The 16,633-nt window shown below is 40.0% G+C and overlaps 1 protein-coding gene across 2 annotated transcripts; it reads left to right on the top strand.

Moving 5' to 3' along the window:
• Positions 1–557: 557 nt before the first annotated feature.
• LOC116716126 (radixin-like) lies at positions 558–16,028 on the top strand. Of its 2 annotated transcripts, XM_032556979.1 has the most exons (15): positions 558–741; positions 2,456–2,535; positions 7,823–7,906; positions 8,028–8,123; positions 8,313–8,435; positions 8,570–8,721; positions 9,094–9,177; positions 9,416–9,562; positions 10,353–10,449; positions 10,543–10,706; positions 11,040–11,170; positions 11,267–11,427; positions 11,513–11,605; positions 12,952–13,188; positions 14,216–16,028. In XM_032556979.1, the coding sequence occupies exons 2-15, from the start codon at positions 2,524–2,526 to the stop codon at positions 14,378–14,380; spliced, it is 1,746 nt and encodes a 581-aa protein (XP_032412870.1). In that variant the 5' UTR covers positions 558–741; positions 2,456–2,523; the 3' UTR covers positions 14,381–16,028. The 2 variants fall into 2 exon arrangements, with proteins under 2 accessions (XP_032412870.1, XP_032412871.1); XM_032556980.1 differs by lacking the exons at positions 558–741; positions 2,456–2,535; positions 8,028–8,123; positions 8,313–8,435; positions 8,570–8,721 and having other exon boundaries at positions 7,848–7,906.
• The last annotated feature ends 605 nt before the right edge of the window (positions 16,029–16,633 follow it).

Genomic DNA, 16,633 nt, shown 5'->3' on the forward strand with positions numbered 1-16,633 from the left:
GGACTCATATTTCCAGAATGGGGCGCTCAACTCAGTTCAGGCCTACTCTTAAATGCAAAAATTTGTACATTATTATTTTCCTCCCTAAAAATTAAAAAATATATACTTCATGTGTTAATTTCTGGGGATGCTATCTACTCAGTTTTGCGCTAGCTAAATCCACCCTCCATGTATTTAACCGCACGTACCATAACCCAGTCAGATGTTGCATCCCTCCCTTGCCTGACAGCCATATTGAACATCCCTATATATAAAAGCGTGTCAAGTTTGTAATAAGAACCCAAGACTTGGTCGGAAATGTTGGAATTGTTCTTCAAAATAAAATAAAATTTACAAAGTAACATATTTCAACTTCCAATTTGAGCTCAGAACATTAGCATTCAGCTTTGATGTGGCATTCCTGTTTAGTATATGGAAAATCAGATTCGTGTCTATGGGGAAAATCTTTAGAACCCGAAATGTTTTAAGGTCGATTCTACTGCCTCCCTCTTCAGACCGTTCCGAATTAGGCTTTTATTTTGTAAGCTTCAACCGGAACGTGCGGTATTTTATTCCGTGTACGTTGACATGGACGCCTCAAATCGCCTTACGGTTGTTTAGACTTAAACGCTTTTCTCGTGTCTGTAGGTGATTGAGTGTAAGAGACTTAAAAACGGGAATCGGCATTAAATTATCGTTGTGGTTAATTGGTTACAGCTCAGCTCGTCCCTTTGAATTTTGAGGAAGACACGTCGACCCCCGGTGAGTTTAAAAAAAGATGAGCTTCTCTTCAACTTTGATGCGCTACTAGCGGATGTCCTCGTGCTCGCGCCGTTGGCGTCTCACAAATACAGATTTAAACCGGGTTGTGTCCATTAAACTGAACAAACTCTCAGAAAACATGGTTTTATTAGCCCTTTCTCAACGACTTTCTGAATTATGTCGGTAAATTTAGCGAATTACCAACAAGCGAAACTTCACAGCCTCGGCTAGGCTCGTCCCGTTATGCGGACTACACCCACTAGCAAGAAAATGTCAGATTTCAAGGGCTCCCTTCTAAAGACTGTATATTTACACCGATAGCAGTTGCCGTGCTGTAGTTAGAAACTCAAAAAGCAGATGCTGTTTGTTTCCGTCAAACATTGAAGGTGTACTTGGCAGTCAGTCTGATGCTAGTGTGTTTTCTAGCAACAGTTGTCTCGCCGTTGTTTGATGAAGTTGTGGTTAAATTTCAGTTTAAACGGAAGCCAAATCGGCGGGTAAATAGGCGAGCTAGCTGATTTAACGAGACATGTTAGCCTTCAAACGCCCCAGTTGTAAAAAATCCGCATCGTTTAAATCAATTAGATTATTTTTACATTTTTTATTAAGTTGTTGGACATGTGTGTTAGACACTTTTATGGTAAAATTAGAACCTTAAACTGTCTAAAATAAAGTGCAAGTCAAAGAAGTATCTTAAAGGGAAATGACTTAACTCGTACCATTGAAATTTCTTAAAATACTTGTGGACGGTGATGCTGTCTGGTAGCAGTCAGTCTTGCAACCAATTGGAAGAAACCTCTGACTGAAGACTGTAGCTGTACTTGCTAGCAGCTAATATCTGGGCAGCAGAGACTGTATTCCACAGTAACATGTCCTGGTTGACGCTATCAGTATTTGGCAAGCACTGCTAATCCACCTCATTTTCTTTTGCCTCTTTAAATCTCAGTCTGACCGAATGCTTAGAAAGCTCTTCTAAAACCAAGGAGCAATGACTTTATACGACAACGTAGAAGGAAATGGAACGACGAATGGTTAGAGGATGCAAATAAGACTGCGAGGGCAGTTTACCTTCCAGAAAAACACCAACCCTCAGCTTACAGGCACAGCTACAGTCTGATTAAATCAAAGCATATTCTTGTGTTAAAATTACTTATTCAATGAACAAATCCAAGTCCCATTGAGAATATGTGCTAAAGCTGCTCTATATAGTATCTATTTTATGAAGAAGAAAGGACAGAAATGTCAGTGAATGTGCAGAAACACACCCCAAAAGACTTCCAGCTGTATTAAATAGGAGACAGAGTACAAATGCATACAGTGCTTTTTTATGATTTTTAGGGGTTTTTTACGCAAAATTGATCATATAAATGACTGTATTCGCCCCCTAAATAATGGCTTGGCTGTAATTCAGTTCCCTCCTGACTATTTCCATTTCCACTTATCTACATTTAAGCGAACATGGTGGGATTCACTGCACAAGCACCTCTTTGTTTTGTGTTGTCATCGAAAGAGATGGGAAAGTATTTGTTTTCGTCCTTTTCCCTCCTGACTTCACATAAAGTTCCTCTTGTTTTATTTGCAACTTTCAATACTTCTATCAAGACCTAGCTGGGCAATTCTGGACTCTGATGTGAAAATTGAACGTATTGATTGTTCCTGAACTCATCCATTGCCAGAGCACTTGTTTAAAAAACAAATGTTCTTTTAATTTCAGGTCTCACTTCCGTCCGCTGACGGATTTATCCTCTCAGCTGTTGGGCGAAAGGTGGAGAGGAAGCAAACATGCCTAAACCGGTAAGATGGAGTAATTCATGCTTCATTCCTGCATGTGTTAGTTGCGCAAATAGTCTCTTGTTGTGTTCAAAATCTATTTACTTAAAGGTGAATGTGAAGAGTCTTGGAAGTGGTGCATTCACCATCCTGCTTCCTTCCACTCCTCATGCACTTCTTCCAAGTAAACAACAGCCATACTGTCTTGCAGAGTGCCAAGCCCACTGGGCCTGCAGCAGCAACACTGCAGCCATTGTTGTTGAAAAGGGTAAAAAGAGAATGCCTCAGTCCAAGGATGTGAACAGCGCCGAAACAAAACCAATTTGATGCAGTCTTGTCATGGGTGTCTGCTTTCCACAGTCGAGCCTCTTTATCCAAATTAGACTTGGGAATCCTTGTTCTCACACTCCTTTGGTGCTGATCAACGTGGATATTTTAAATGAGTTATTCTACATTTATCTGATTCTGGCTAAGTTTTTCTTCTGCTCATGAGCAAGGCTGTTTCTTACGGTTTGTAATTAGGAAGCTGCAAAATATAACTGGATGAATTTTAAGCGTGCTGTAAGTGAGGCACCTCCCTGTTCTTGGATGGTAGGAGGTGGCTTGGGCTTTAGGAAGATTTAAAGAGGAACAGACGAGCACTGATTTCCTCCTTCACTTCCTCTTCTCATCGTACAGTAAACAACCTGCCGCTCTGCTAGGATCAATGCCTGGTCATAGAGAAAAATCTGGTAGCTTTGTATAGGCAGAAAACAAGTTCATGGTCTGTCTCTGGATTTTCTAAAGTGCCTCTCATGTCTTGATGTGAAACTAATCGTTTGAGAATGCACCAATCAATCAGACTGATTGGAATCAGGCAATTTTTTTTTTTGTATGAAATCAGTTGTTTTTTTTGGTTTTTTTATTGAATACATCAGAAGTACAGTTTTGCACTTTTGTAGCTGAATAAAAATCAGATATGCATGAGGGGAAGTTCTATGATGCAAAAATCTTGTAATTCCCCTTTTAAACATCCTCTATCAAACACATCGCCGCTTTTCTTTATGCAGTACAGTTTGTAGAAGAACGAGAGGAGAAAAAAGGGAAGTGGCTGGTCAGACTTAACCAAAAGTCAGAAATTCATATCGAAGTAAAGTTTGAGTTTCTGTTGTTTTTGAGTGATAGAAATTTAGAAAACTTCACCACAAACCTGTGAACCTTCAGAAGCAAAGCTCATTTTTCCATATGGGTGTTTTAGATTAACCCAGTCAATCAAAAAGAACGGACATGTGTATTGTAGCTAGACTAGGTTGGAGAGGATCATAATGAAAACGTATTTTTAAGTTCTGATTTATGGATTTAATCAAAAAGCAGGAGAAATAAAAACAGATTTATCAGTCTTTAACATGAGAATCACCAAATTGATTGACTCCAATATATGGGTGATTGATTGGTCCATCTCTAGTCTTTGGTTTCTGCTTTAAACAAATATTTGAGTTGTTCATTTGTATTTGTGTTAACATTTTACTCCCTCAGCTTGGAAACCGTTCCATGAAGAAGACTTTCAGATTTCTTGCTTGAGGCAATTTTTCTGTTTGCTGAAGAGAGAGAGAGTGTGTGTGTGTGAGAGAGAGAGAGGGGGGTCTGTGTACTTTTTGGGGCCCAGTTTAAGTCAACATCCTGGTTCTGTGGAAGTAAAAGAGCAGCTTGCAGACAGAAGATCACCAGGCAACTGAGCGACTGTCGAGGAAGGATGAGCTTCACAACATAAAGATCCCATCCAGTTTTTCAGAACGTATCTGTAAAATGACGACCCCCCGCTTTCAGATGAATAGTTTCTGGCCTCCCCTCCCTGTGTGGGAGGATTCCTTCGGTGTGCTGGGAGGTTAATCAGAGGGACAGACAGTTGCTCTGAGCCTGGCAGCTCAGATTAGCAGCTCTGTACTGACTGCAGACGGTGTGTGTTTGCTTTAAGACCGCTCTCAGCAAAGCCTCTGTAAACAGCTTACGGTGACTAAACAGCTGCACGTTTAACAATGGTCAAATCAGAGTGAGAACTGAGCTTTGCCGCTGAAATGGAGAGCGAGAATCTCATAAATTGACCGCACGCCGTTAATGATGCTGCACAAATCTAAAGAAGGCTAAAGTTGAGTAAGATTAGCTTTGCGGAAGAAGACGTGTAGAAAATGTTTTTTTTTAAAGGCAAAAGAAGTAAATAAAGCTGGGTAAAAGTTCATTGAATGGCTGAGGATTTACCCATCAGGGTGAAGCCACTTAATGCTTTTGTCACGTTTTTTTCTGCTCTCTGTCTGACTGAGGTGGTCATCTGCTGTTCCTAAACAGTGTGCCAGTCTCTTTACATGTGTTGTCTACTTTTACTGCGTGTGTTTTATCGGTAGAGAAATCTCAGTGGCCCCAATCAGTGACCAGCTGCTTGGAAACTCAAAGATCTCATTTTTTTCTGATCAGATTATGCATCACGTTCAGGAACTCCCATGTTGCACTAACTACAACTCTGTTTGGTGTGGATCAAGCTTTCTCCCATAGCATGGTGATTTGTTCTCAAAGTATGAGCCTTTCTTCAAATTGGAGAATGAGCGAATTGATCCAGTGTTGACTTTGCCCTTTGATAACATTAATTACTTTTCTGAGATGCCAAATAGTTTAAATTCCCAAATTTGTAATCATTTTCTTTTGTTTTTTTGTATCCTTTCCCTCCAGTTGTTAGATCATTTAAAAAGTTTAAACCTAACAGACAATTGATAATAGTCTAATTTCACACAAATAATAATTTTAAATTTATTATATCTCAAACAAATGGACTTGCAAAAGTCAGTTCTTGAAGACATCGCATTTGTCGCTTTGTATGATTAGCGGCGTCGGAGTCCCAGCATGTTGCTACCATCGCTCATCTCCTCCCCCTCTGTCTGCAAGCGAAGGGATTAACTGACTGTCTGCTCCAGACGAGATTCCTCTTCCTTAGGGTGTTGGTTTCCAATGTTTTGGCAGCGTCCTACTCGATGCTTCACCGCAAACACGGAGCACGAAGACTAGAGTGTCACAACTTAAAAACAGAGATGAGTGTGTGTGTTCTGTTCTGACTCCTGTCTCAGGCATGCTCCAACTTTTCACATGTACTCAGTGGGAGTCACGAGGTTTAAGTTCAGCGTTTGCTCAGGTTTCCTGGGTTATTCATTCTTGGGACGGCGCTGAGGGAAACCACGAGAGGAATGATGGCAGAAAAATTGATTAAAATTAGAGCAGAGGAATCCAAAACAATCATTCCTGAGGTTTTGTGTATAACTGCTAAGCAGAAAAAGGAGAAAATCGTCTCCTCAGCTTTTTTTTTTTTTTTTTTTTTGGCGCTTAAGTTCTCTTACTGTAATTTCATCTCAGTTTCCCCAGATCTTCTCTTGTGCTTCCTGTTGCGCTCTGCCTCACTCACAATTTCATTTCGTTTTCTTGCGCTTCCTCACCCTGCCCTACTTGCTTGTCACCATCCGCCCTGCTGAGCACCTCGCCGCTTCTCGTCATGTGCTGCAAACTGCCGCTGAGCTCATGCGCTGCGCTACGTGCACGTAGGTGTGAGAGGAAGGATGTGAGATGCCTCTGAGGTCAGCCCTCCTCGCTCTTTGTCATCAGCTGCTGCTCGGCCTGCTGCCAGCGCAGCTTAGCCGCAGCCAATGGCTGACTTTTAGCGTCTGCTCCACCCAGCAGAGGCCTGTAAGCAACAGGCTTGAAGAATTGGTCTTTCTCACAATGCAGTGCTTGGTCTGTAGGATGGAAACGATTTAATGTGTTTGTACTGCTATGGTATGCCAAGAAACCCCAGACAGCCGCTACAACCCTTCAACTGCACTCGACACTTTCATCCCAAAACATGAATGCATGACGGATAAAATATAAATTTTCTGCTTCATATTCCTTTAAAGTTTCTTTGCAATTCTAGTAGTGCAGAACTTGTATTTTGTTTTTTTGTCATTTGATATGTTATATTTCACGTATATTTTGAGGATGTAAATAGTTTGCTTTACTTTGGTAAAGGAAAGTTTTTTTGCTTTGAAATTCAGGACTAAACTATAGATGATACAAGAGAGATGCACTGAAACAAAAAAAATCTAGATTGGGTATTTGTGACACTGTTGGATCGATAAGAGCAGATCTATTCGGTCTAATTCTATGCTTTGTGCTTTGAGCAACGTCACGCTTTACTCATTTTGCAATATATTTCCAATTTCTAATTGCACTTTCTAAACAATTTGACAGTTTTTTTTTTTCTTTTTTTCAGTTTTTACATGTTTGACCAAGGTTGTCAACCTTTTATTTTGTCAGTTTGTTTCTTTGTTTTCCATTGGATGTTATAATCCTAATTGCACTGACTGAACAAATGAAAGTTGTTACTTTTACATGTTTGACCAAGCTTATAAAGCTATCTGTGTAATTTAAGTTTGCTGCACTGGTGCAGAGTTATTTATGTCAAATAAAGGAACGTCTTAAGTCAACTCAGAGCTGCTTTTCTGTATCGAATCGGTATCGGCTGATGCCAAACCTCAGATACCAATATTAGAAGTGAAAAAAGTGTATCAGTGCATTCCTACATGATGCCGAAATTCAATCTTACTCAGGCTTTTTGTTCTCAACCACAGGTGTGTGAAGACAAAGACAAATGAAGTTTGCGAAAACGTCTAAAATGTATAGTAGACAAAAGCAGTTTAAAAACCAAATTGTTTTGTCATTAATTCAAATCGATCCATCATATTTTAGTTCTTGTTTTGTTTTCCTCTTTCATTCCATCCCTCTGTGTTGCCGTTCCACGGCTCACCAGAGTCGCCATTGTGATCTCATCTGGTGACCACGGAGGGGTTGAGATTTCCATGCAAGAAAAATGTTAATGAAATAGAAATGGTGTTTCTAGTCCTGGGGGCGTGGGGACGGCAGCATCAGATAAATAGGTTCACACAAAAAGTAGTACTATTTCTACTTTTGGAGCTCAAGAAAGCCTGCAAATGCAATGATGAGTTAATAGTCATTATTGCATAATTTTCATTTACTCAATGAAGCCTTTGGCATTGTAGGACTACAGATACAGCAGTCAGATGGCCAAAGATCTGAATCAGCCAATTTTCTCATGACTGAGTCTTATGTGTCAACGGTAGATCAAGTACAGGAAATTGTATTTTTTTTATTTTTTTATTTTTTTAATGAATTAAGAGCTCCCACTGTTTTTGGTCACATAGCTGTATTCACTTTACCAGCCAGGAAAATCCTGATAGGTGTACCTAATAGTATAATCAAAGTAAATTACAGTTTTTATGTTTTGTTTTTTGCGCAGATCAATGTCCGTGTGACCACCATGGATGCAGAGCTGGAGTTTGCCATCCAGCCTAACACCACAGGAAAACAGCTTTTTGACCAGGTGAGTCTCACTAAAGTAGCTAAACATTTCATGATGGTGGAAGTCCCACCATGAGGAGAATTTTAAAACCTTTGCTGTGGAAGATTTGACATGCACAGTTTTTTCTTATTTTCCATTCCAGGTGGTGAAAACAGTAGGTCTGCGGGAGGTTTGGTTCTTCGGTCTGCAGTATGTGGACAGTAAAGGTTACGTCACCTGGCTAAAACTGAACAAAAAGGTCAGTTGTTGATTTTTTTATTTTTGATTATTTGATTTTGGGCTAATCTCCACTTTAACAATCTGCTAAAGGTATTTCTGCATGTGTTTGAATTAAAATGTCAAATAATTTTGTCCAACTAATTCATGTGACTTGCTTAGTTGGTATAAACTGACGGTGACGGATCATAATGTTGGTTATATTTCCCAGGTGACCCAGCAAGATGTGAAAAAAGAAAACCCTCTGCAGTTCAAGTTCAGGGCCAAGTTCTTCCCAGAGGACGTTTCTGAGGAACTGATCCAAGAGATCACACAGAGACTCTTCTTCTTGCAGGTAAAACGCTCATTTTTTATTTTATGTTTTGTAAAGAAAAGTAAACATTTGTGTGACTCCACTCGTACTTAAAATAAAAATCTGGACACAAAATCTCTAATGTGCGATTATTTCCATTTTCATTTCTCTTTTAGGTCAAAGAGGCAATTTTGAACGACGACAACTACTGTCCTCCAGAGACGGCCGTGTTGCTGGCTTCATATGCTGTCCAGGCCAAGTATGGAGACTACAACAAAGATGTCCATAAGGCTGGATACCTGACCCATGACAGACTACTGCCTCAGAGGTATGTGACCACAATAGATCCTGCTTTTGACTAGACAGCACAAAGTTGTGCAGAAATGTGAAGTGGAAGGACAATACATAAATTTTTCAATTTCAGAAATGTGTTGTTTGCATTTGTATTCAGAGCACTATTGCTTAAAATAAAGATATCTTTTATCTGTTGTGTGATTAAAAAACAGAAAAAGGTCAGACTGCTTTGTAACGTCTGGAGCAACCTGCTCTCTTCCGTGAGAGAGTGATCCTTTTGTTGTGAAAGGAAAATCAACTGTTTTTCATTCCCTGTTGGAGTACTGTATTATTTCCTCCGGAGGAAACAATTTCAGGGTATTTGACATTCCTCCAGGTGAACGTCACTGTCTGTGTGTTTTCCCAGAGTTCTGGAGCAGCACAAGCTGACGAAGGAGCAATGGGAGGACAGGATACAGACCTGGCATGAGGAGCACAAAGGAATGCTCAGGTAACTGTTCAGCTTTTTCTATCATTATGTGCTTAAATTTGTCATTTGATGATAGAATATCACTGGATTAAATGTGATAAAACGCCATATAATTTCACAATGTTTGATTTAACTTTCTTCTCCAATTTGTATTTGACAAAACAGTCAAATATATTCTGCTTTACAAGAAAATGCTTTGTTCTAATAGTTGTAATAGTTTTAAAATCCTTTCTCTTGTATTTTTTTATTTTTTTTTTAGAGAAGATTCAATGATGGAGTACCTAAAAATTGCTCAAGACCTGGAAATGTATGGAGTGAACTACTTTGAGATCAAAAACAAGAAGGGCACACAGCTGTGGCTGGGCGTGGACGCTCTGGGTCTCAACATCTATGAACACGACGACAAGTAAGGGATTCACACTGAAGTTCTCCAGCCTAGAACTGAAACACACATCTAATATCTAATAGGGTTTCTACACAGTTAAATTTCATTTAAATATTTTTACAGGTTTTGGGATTAAAGATGTGTCCTTTTTAGAGATTGCAGTTTGGAAATGCGAAGATGTTTTCAGTCTGTATACAGTATTTAAAGCCTGATCCCAATGAATATCTGTAGCAAATCCATTGGGAACTTATTTATTTGTACTATTAAGAATAAAAAAAAGAGATTTTTAAGATGTAAAGCTGTAATTATGCAGAGTCTGCATTAGCTGGAAGCTCATATCCTAATGTCTCAGTTGTAACAGTTGGTGGAGGTTTGTCAATGTGTGTGTCATCATAACGATGTCTATGGTGTAACCTTAAACCTGAAGGTGCAGAGTTACAGATATTGTTAGAAGGTGGAAGGAGGAAAAACTCCCATCTTTTTATTGTTCAAGGGGATTTCCTATTCTGATGAATCAGATTTATTTTTCACTTTTTGGAAAGAGAGAATAGATTTAATTACTGATCTTATGGAATTTCCTCTTGATAGGAATCTGCGTTGTTATCAAAGATTAGAGCTTTCTTTCCTTATCTAAGAAACATGAGAAGTAAACAAGAAAGAAAGCGTCTCAATGTACCAGGCAGTCTGTAATTCCTAATTATCTGAACCACTTTTAATGCTAAATCCACCCATGGTGGGTGTTGGTGTAATTGTTTTTATGAAAACTCAAAATTAACCTCCAGTCCCAATTCTGATGTTTCCTCTCTTTCAGATTGACACCAAAGATCGGCTTCCCCTGGAGTGAGATCAGAAACATCTCATTTAATGACAAGAAGTTTGTGATCAAGCCTATTGACAAAAAAGCACCTGTGAGTAAATGGTCGTCAGAGAACCTGAGGCGTCAACCAATGCAAGTTCTGTAAAAAAAAAAAAAAGTATGCTTTTACTCTCAATTTTTCCAGGACTTTGTGTTTTATGCCCCGCGACTGCGCATCAACAAGCGTATTTTGGCGTTGTGTATGGGTAACCACGAGTTGTACATGAGGAGAAGAAAGCCTGACACCATAGAGGTGCAGCAGATGAAGGCCCAAGCCCGGGAAGAAAAGCACCACAAGCAGATGGAAAGGTAGGAACACTCTGTCAGTAATACGCTTTAGAAAACACTGAACAGACTGAAAAAAATGACCTCCTAGACACTAAATACACAACAAAATGTATTTAATGTTCCCATCAAGTAAAAACTTAAAAGCATTAAAAAAATTTAACTTGAAATTGATTATATGAAGAATTTTAAACCCAGAGTGAAACTTTTACCGTTATCCAAGATGGACTGCAGCTGTGTGTCAACTGGAGTTATAGTCCCTAACGCCCCATGTTTCTTTATTTGTTCAAATCATTTGGCGAAGCCTTGTGCCTCCCTACAGAAACGGTCATTTGGCATACTTATGAATGTTCTCAGGGCCCAGTTGGAGAATGAAAAGAAGAAGCGAGAGCTTGCCGAGAAGGAGAAGGAAAGAATAGAGCGAGAGAAGGAAGAGCTCATGGAGAGGCTGCGGCAGATCGAAGAGCAGACCATGAAGGCTCAGAGAGGTACTCGTACTCTTCTGTTCTCAACATCCATCATGTTTGCTGCGACTGCACCATTGGTTTAAATCAACTTAAACCTGTGTCTGTGCCCTCTGCTAGAGCTTGAAGAACAGACTCGCCGGGCCATGGAGTTGGAGCAAGAAAGACAGAAAGCACGAGAGGAGGCCGAGAAGCTGGAGAGGGAGAGACAAGCAGCTGAAGAGGCCAAGGCAGAGCTGGCCAAGCAGGCGGCAGACCAGCAGAAGACCCAAGAGCAACTGGTGTGTTTTTGGCTTTTGGCACGTTTCAAACTCTTCTGCGTTTGCGCTCAGTATCTGTAACACGGCCATGTTTCTGGTGTCCCAGGCCACGGAGCTGGCCGAGTTCACAGCAAAGATTGCTCTCCTGGAGGAGGCCAAGAGGAAGAAGGAGGATGAGGCCACCGAGTGGCAGCACAAGGTACTGCAGTTGTCATTACTTGTAGAGATTGTAAAAACTGAATAAGTGTGTCAAAAGTTTCAGGGGTATTTAAGACGTTATATGATTCTATATCACTCCTTTTTTCTTTTTTTTTCAAATGTGGTGTTCGCTCAGGGTGCTGATTCCATATTTCAAAGCCAGTTTTAACTCTTGAGAATCAGTGATAGAAACTGACATCCACCAACTGTACGTTCCACTGAACAACATAATAAGAAACTAATCCAAAACAAAACAGAGCTCACAACCTGAAGGTTTCTTATTTAACACTGATGGAGGAAGAAAAGGAGGACCAATCCAAAGATTACTGAATTGCTCACCTTAAATGATGTCAAGTAGAATGTAAACATCACTGATAGAAAAAAAATAGTCTCCAAATCCAGCTGCCTGGAGCGTTGAACTTGCCTCTAAGGCCGTGTCAGTCTTTATTATGGCAGATGTTGTTTTCTGATGACAGGTTTGCTTGTAGTGTGCGAGTCTAACTCGTACTCTGGCTCGAGTTAAACTCGCAATGTATGCATTTCTTTATTAGCGAATGTTACGATAACCAATTTGAAGCGGTTTAGTCGTCGTCTCTCAACCTGCTTGTGCTTTAGTAATCGCCAAAATCAAAACAAATCTCCAGTCAGTTTTTAGTCAGTTTTTTTACTGATTCAAGTAAAAGAGGGATAAAATTTTGTTTTTCTTTTGATTAAAACGTACCGAAAACCAAACCGCGACATTAAAACTAAGGTATGTACCTTACCTTTATTTTTGTGTATTGTTACACCCATAATATCCTTCACTTTTTTTTTCCCCCACTTGTTCGTCGGTTTATCCATGTGGTTTGTGCATCTAACCATTAATTATTCTGTCCACCCATCAGTTAGATGATCCGTTCACAGATTTAACTTTTTATTCATTTTTTATCTACCCATCAGTTTGTCCGTCCATATTATTATTTTTGTGCGTGTTTGTCTTTTTATTCCATTCATTTCTGTTATCCGTCCGTTATGTCTTTCTGTCCATCCATCAGTTTGCCCACTTATCCATGTGGAACATTTGGAAAAAAATCTGAAAATTTGACTTCAAAAGCCTTTTTAACCAACTTAAAGGCATAATAATCTTAACTTGGCTCCATATTTTAATATCTTTTTAGCCTTTTCTTAACACTTCCTTGCGACATTTGATGAGTTTTATCGCGCATAGACACTGTGACATTAATAATGTGGATATGCAAGGTTAGCATGTCTGTTTGTGACAGCAAACATTTCACGGTGCCAAGCCCAGCTACAAAAGCCTTGTGGGTCTCCGTCTCAGTGTCCGTGTCGTCCTCTGTCCGCCTGCAGGCTCTGTCTGCTCAGGAGGACCTGGAGAAAACCAAGGAGGAGCTGAAGACCGCCGTGACACCCGCGCCCGCTCACCCGGGCGGCGACGCCGAGCCCGAGCACGACGAGCAGGACGAGAACCACGCCGAGGCCAGCGCCGAGCTGTCCAACGAGGGCGTCTGCCAGCTGGACCTCCGCAGCGAAGAGGCCCGCGTCACCGAAGCGCAGAAGAACGAGAGGGTCAAGAAGCAGCTGCAGGTGAGAAGCGCCGACGAAAGGGTTCAGAGGTGGTTTCCAAGGAAGGTGGCGTCTCGCTTCGTGATCCGAAAGTTTGTCTAAAACCACTTTCTACATTAGGTCTGGAATACATTTCAGTTAAGCTGCTACAATCTAACCGAAAAAAAACAAAAAACCTGCTTATTAAAGGTGCATTAAACAAAGACATTTACATCCCACGAAAGCAAATAACAACAAGACTATATTATTTTCTAACAGCAGTTTTGTAACAAAGAAGAAACACGATCCAAGCAATGGCAAATAAGGGTAAGAGAAAGGCACACTTGTTTGTCCGTTCGTCTTCATCCTCCTGGCCTCAGCAGGAGCTGTGCTGGCTTAGACTGTAGCCCGGCTTCAATCAGACACTCGACTCATTCACCTCAAAAAAATCTGTTTCCTCTGTCATGTTTATTCATGTACAACTGAATCCACATATCTGCATGCACTGCATACAAAAACAATCAACGTCTCGGTTGTTTTTGCTCAACCTTAATGTTTCTAAATGTTTTAATAAATTTATCTCGTGTTCTTAATGCAGTGTATGTAAGCATCTGGATTTAGCCACATTTTTAAAAAAAAACAAAAAAAACAAAATCCAAATACAAGCTTGGCTGCTGCATAGGCCAGGACTCATACTAAAGCTGTACAACCAGAACAAATTAAAATCATGTCCAAACAAACTGAAAAACCTGAAAAAAATGAACCAAACGAACAATCCTAAGAATCAGAGATGCTCAGAGAAATAGTCAAGTTTTTAGTTTAGATCAGCTCATTGAGTGAAAGTTGGATATTTCATTAATGTTGACAGAAAGTGATCATAGGAAAGTTGAGCAAAGGAATGTTCTCATAATGACCGCTCACAGCAGGAAGTATGAAGGGGAGAAAAAAAGCATTTTGAACCTCCAGCTTTGATCAAATCACCCCTTTGCCTCTGTCCTGTTCACGTTTGTCTCCATTTGTCCTCCCGTTTGCCTCATCAACCCCGGCTTCCTCTGTCTCTCCCGTCCAGACTTTGAGCACGGAGCTGGCCGACGCCCGAGACGAGACCAAGAAGACGCAGAACGACGTGCTGCACGCCGAGAACGTCAAGCAGGGCCGAGACAAGTACAAAACGCTGCGGCAAATCCGGCAGGGCAACACCAAGCAGCGCATCGATGAGTTCGAGTCCATGTGAAAGCGGAGCCGCCTAATTTCCCTCTACCTGCCCAGGCAATCTGGTTAAATTGCTCGTCGGACATTGCCAAAGCTTAAGATAGAGCCGCTCTGAGCCAGAGCCAGTCATCATTAATCCTAAAATGTTTTAGGAAAGAGTAACTATAAAACCAAAAGCTAGGTTTTATTTTGTACGGAATCAACCTGGCCATAGAAAGCTATTTTTAATTTTTTGTTGTTGTTGTCCTTGACCCATGTATGCAAAGCTTTAGTCGGATCCCCTTCTTTTCTGCTTTTGTTTCTCGCTTGTTTTATCAATGGTTTGGGGATAAACCAGGTCATATCAGCGTTTGGAGAGCTTCTGTTACATCATGTCAAAACATATCAAATATTAGAGCTGAAGTTACTTCACTATGTCCTTTCAATTCAAACTATGATTTAATATTTAGAGGTTTATGTGGAAGAAACGGAGCTGCAGTATTTTTTTTTTAATGGCTGGCTGATCAAAAACCAGCAGTATTTTTTGAGATTTTAAATGAAATCTTTTCTGTGAATTAGAAGCGAACAAAGAGCCTCTTGTCAAGCAGCGAGTTTGGACAATTGAATGTAGCAAAGATTACAAAGGGAAAATGTCTTGTTTTTTTTTTTTTGTTTTGTTTTTTATATATAAAAATATATATTCATAGCAGTAACTAATCAGCTTGTGCCACTCAGCTGTCGCCCTCAAGTTTAAAAGTATTATTAAAGATAAGCTAAATGGTTCGGTTGTAGTGATGCCGTGTGGGTCTTTCCTTTGTGTGTTTTGGGCTTTCCAGTTGAGTCCCAGTGTTTCATTCCCAGTCACCGTCGATGGTTTTCTCTGCCTACCAGCTCACAAAGGAACCAAGGGCGTTCGAAGGACACGCGGACGGATCGGTTCGGTGGTTTTTAAGGCGTGGAAGCTGAGCCTGGGCACCTGTCTGACTGGAGAGCTTATGAAAACATCAGTCCCAAGGCGGGACGCATCTCTACCTCAGCAATTAAAGCAGTGGTGACTGAAAGTCAAACACTTGGGATGCGTCCTCCCCTCCCTGCCTTTATGTAAAAGAAACAAAATCATAATGTTTGTTTTTTTTTTTTTGTTCAAATTACAAAGTTCCTTCCCCTAAAATCTATTACGTAATTCAGATTTAACACAACAGTAGAATATAGTTTTCAATAATAGTTTTATCTTTGCTATACCTGGCAGCTGGTGTTGGGTCATAGTTTTAGGCCTGCTTTTTGTGTTAAACGTCTGTATCCTCTAGTGTGTTTTTGCCACAGCAGGTGGAAAGAAATGATGTCGTGCTTCCATCGCCTGGGGAACAAAACAAAACAGGAACTGGAAAACCAGCAGCCAGGCGTCGTTTCAGTTGCCGGCTCCACCGAAGGGGAAAACGCTTGCCGACATGTCCGCCCATGCTCTCAAACTCTCCGTGTCCGAGCCGTGAAATCTTCAGTTTGACACAAAGACGCTGACGATGTCGGCTCTGGCACCTGCTGTCACTTTTTGATATGATTTTTTTTTTTTTTTTTTTTGTTCCCCCATCTTTTATTTCTGATGTTCGTTAGTTTGTATTGTTTAAGTTAGAGGTCACAGGTGGATCATGATCCATTTCTTTGGCTCACAAATAAAAGTTTTGCATTTTAAACTTGTTTTCCTGTATGTATTCTTTAAAACACAAATTGCACATTTCTCCCCCGTCCTTTAATGACAACTTAGAGGAGATGTCATGAAAAATCCACTTTTCCAGTCCTTAAAAATTTGTGTACTCTGAGTGTCTAGGAGAGAAAGAAAAAATAATTCTCTCCTGATGCTGTGTCTTTAAATTCTTTAAATTCTCATATCTTTAAATTCTTTTTGGGATATATTTTTCAGCCAATTAACGTTCTTTTGTCTGACATCACTATTTGTTGAACTGTTTAAAAGGTCATGACTTCGTTAATCAGTTTTATGAATGTGACATTTTTTTCCCTCCTATTCCTAGGGTGTTGATTTTTTTTTTTTTTAAAAAAAGGTCCGTTAAATAGGAAATTATTAATTTAAGAATATATTTTGTTGAAAAACTTGAGTGTAGAATAAGATGATATATTTGTTAAGCTACCACTTACGCCCTGGAAAATGTTAGAAAGTAAACTTGGGACAGAAGAAGTAAGGCAAGCAAAAATACCAAAGGCGACATAAAGTTATAGGCCAGCTGTAAACTTCACTTCAACAATTACAGCTTAGAAATATATATTTTTTTATATGCTGTTA

This window comes from Xiphophorus hellerii, chromosome 24, assembly GCF_003331165.1.
Source record: "Xiphophorus hellerii strain 12219 chromosome 24, Xiphophorus_hellerii-4.1, whole genome shotgun sequence".
Classification (NCBI taxonomy): Eukaryota; Metazoa; Chordata; class Actinopteri; order Cyprinodontiformes; family Poeciliidae; genus Xiphophorus; species Xiphophorus hellerii.

Excerpts from the sequence above, each read along its gene's own strand:
- LOC116716126 (XM_032556979.1), top strand. Across the intron at positions 7,907-8,027 it reads GAAAACAGCTTTTTGACCAG|GTGGTGAAAACAGTAGGTCT; the intron begins GTGAGTCTCACT and ends TTTCCATTCCAG. Across the intron at positions 11,606-12,951 it reads CCACCGAGTGGCAGCACAAG|GCTCTGTCTGCTCAGGAGGA; the intron begins GTACTGCAGTTG and ends GTCCGCCTGCAG.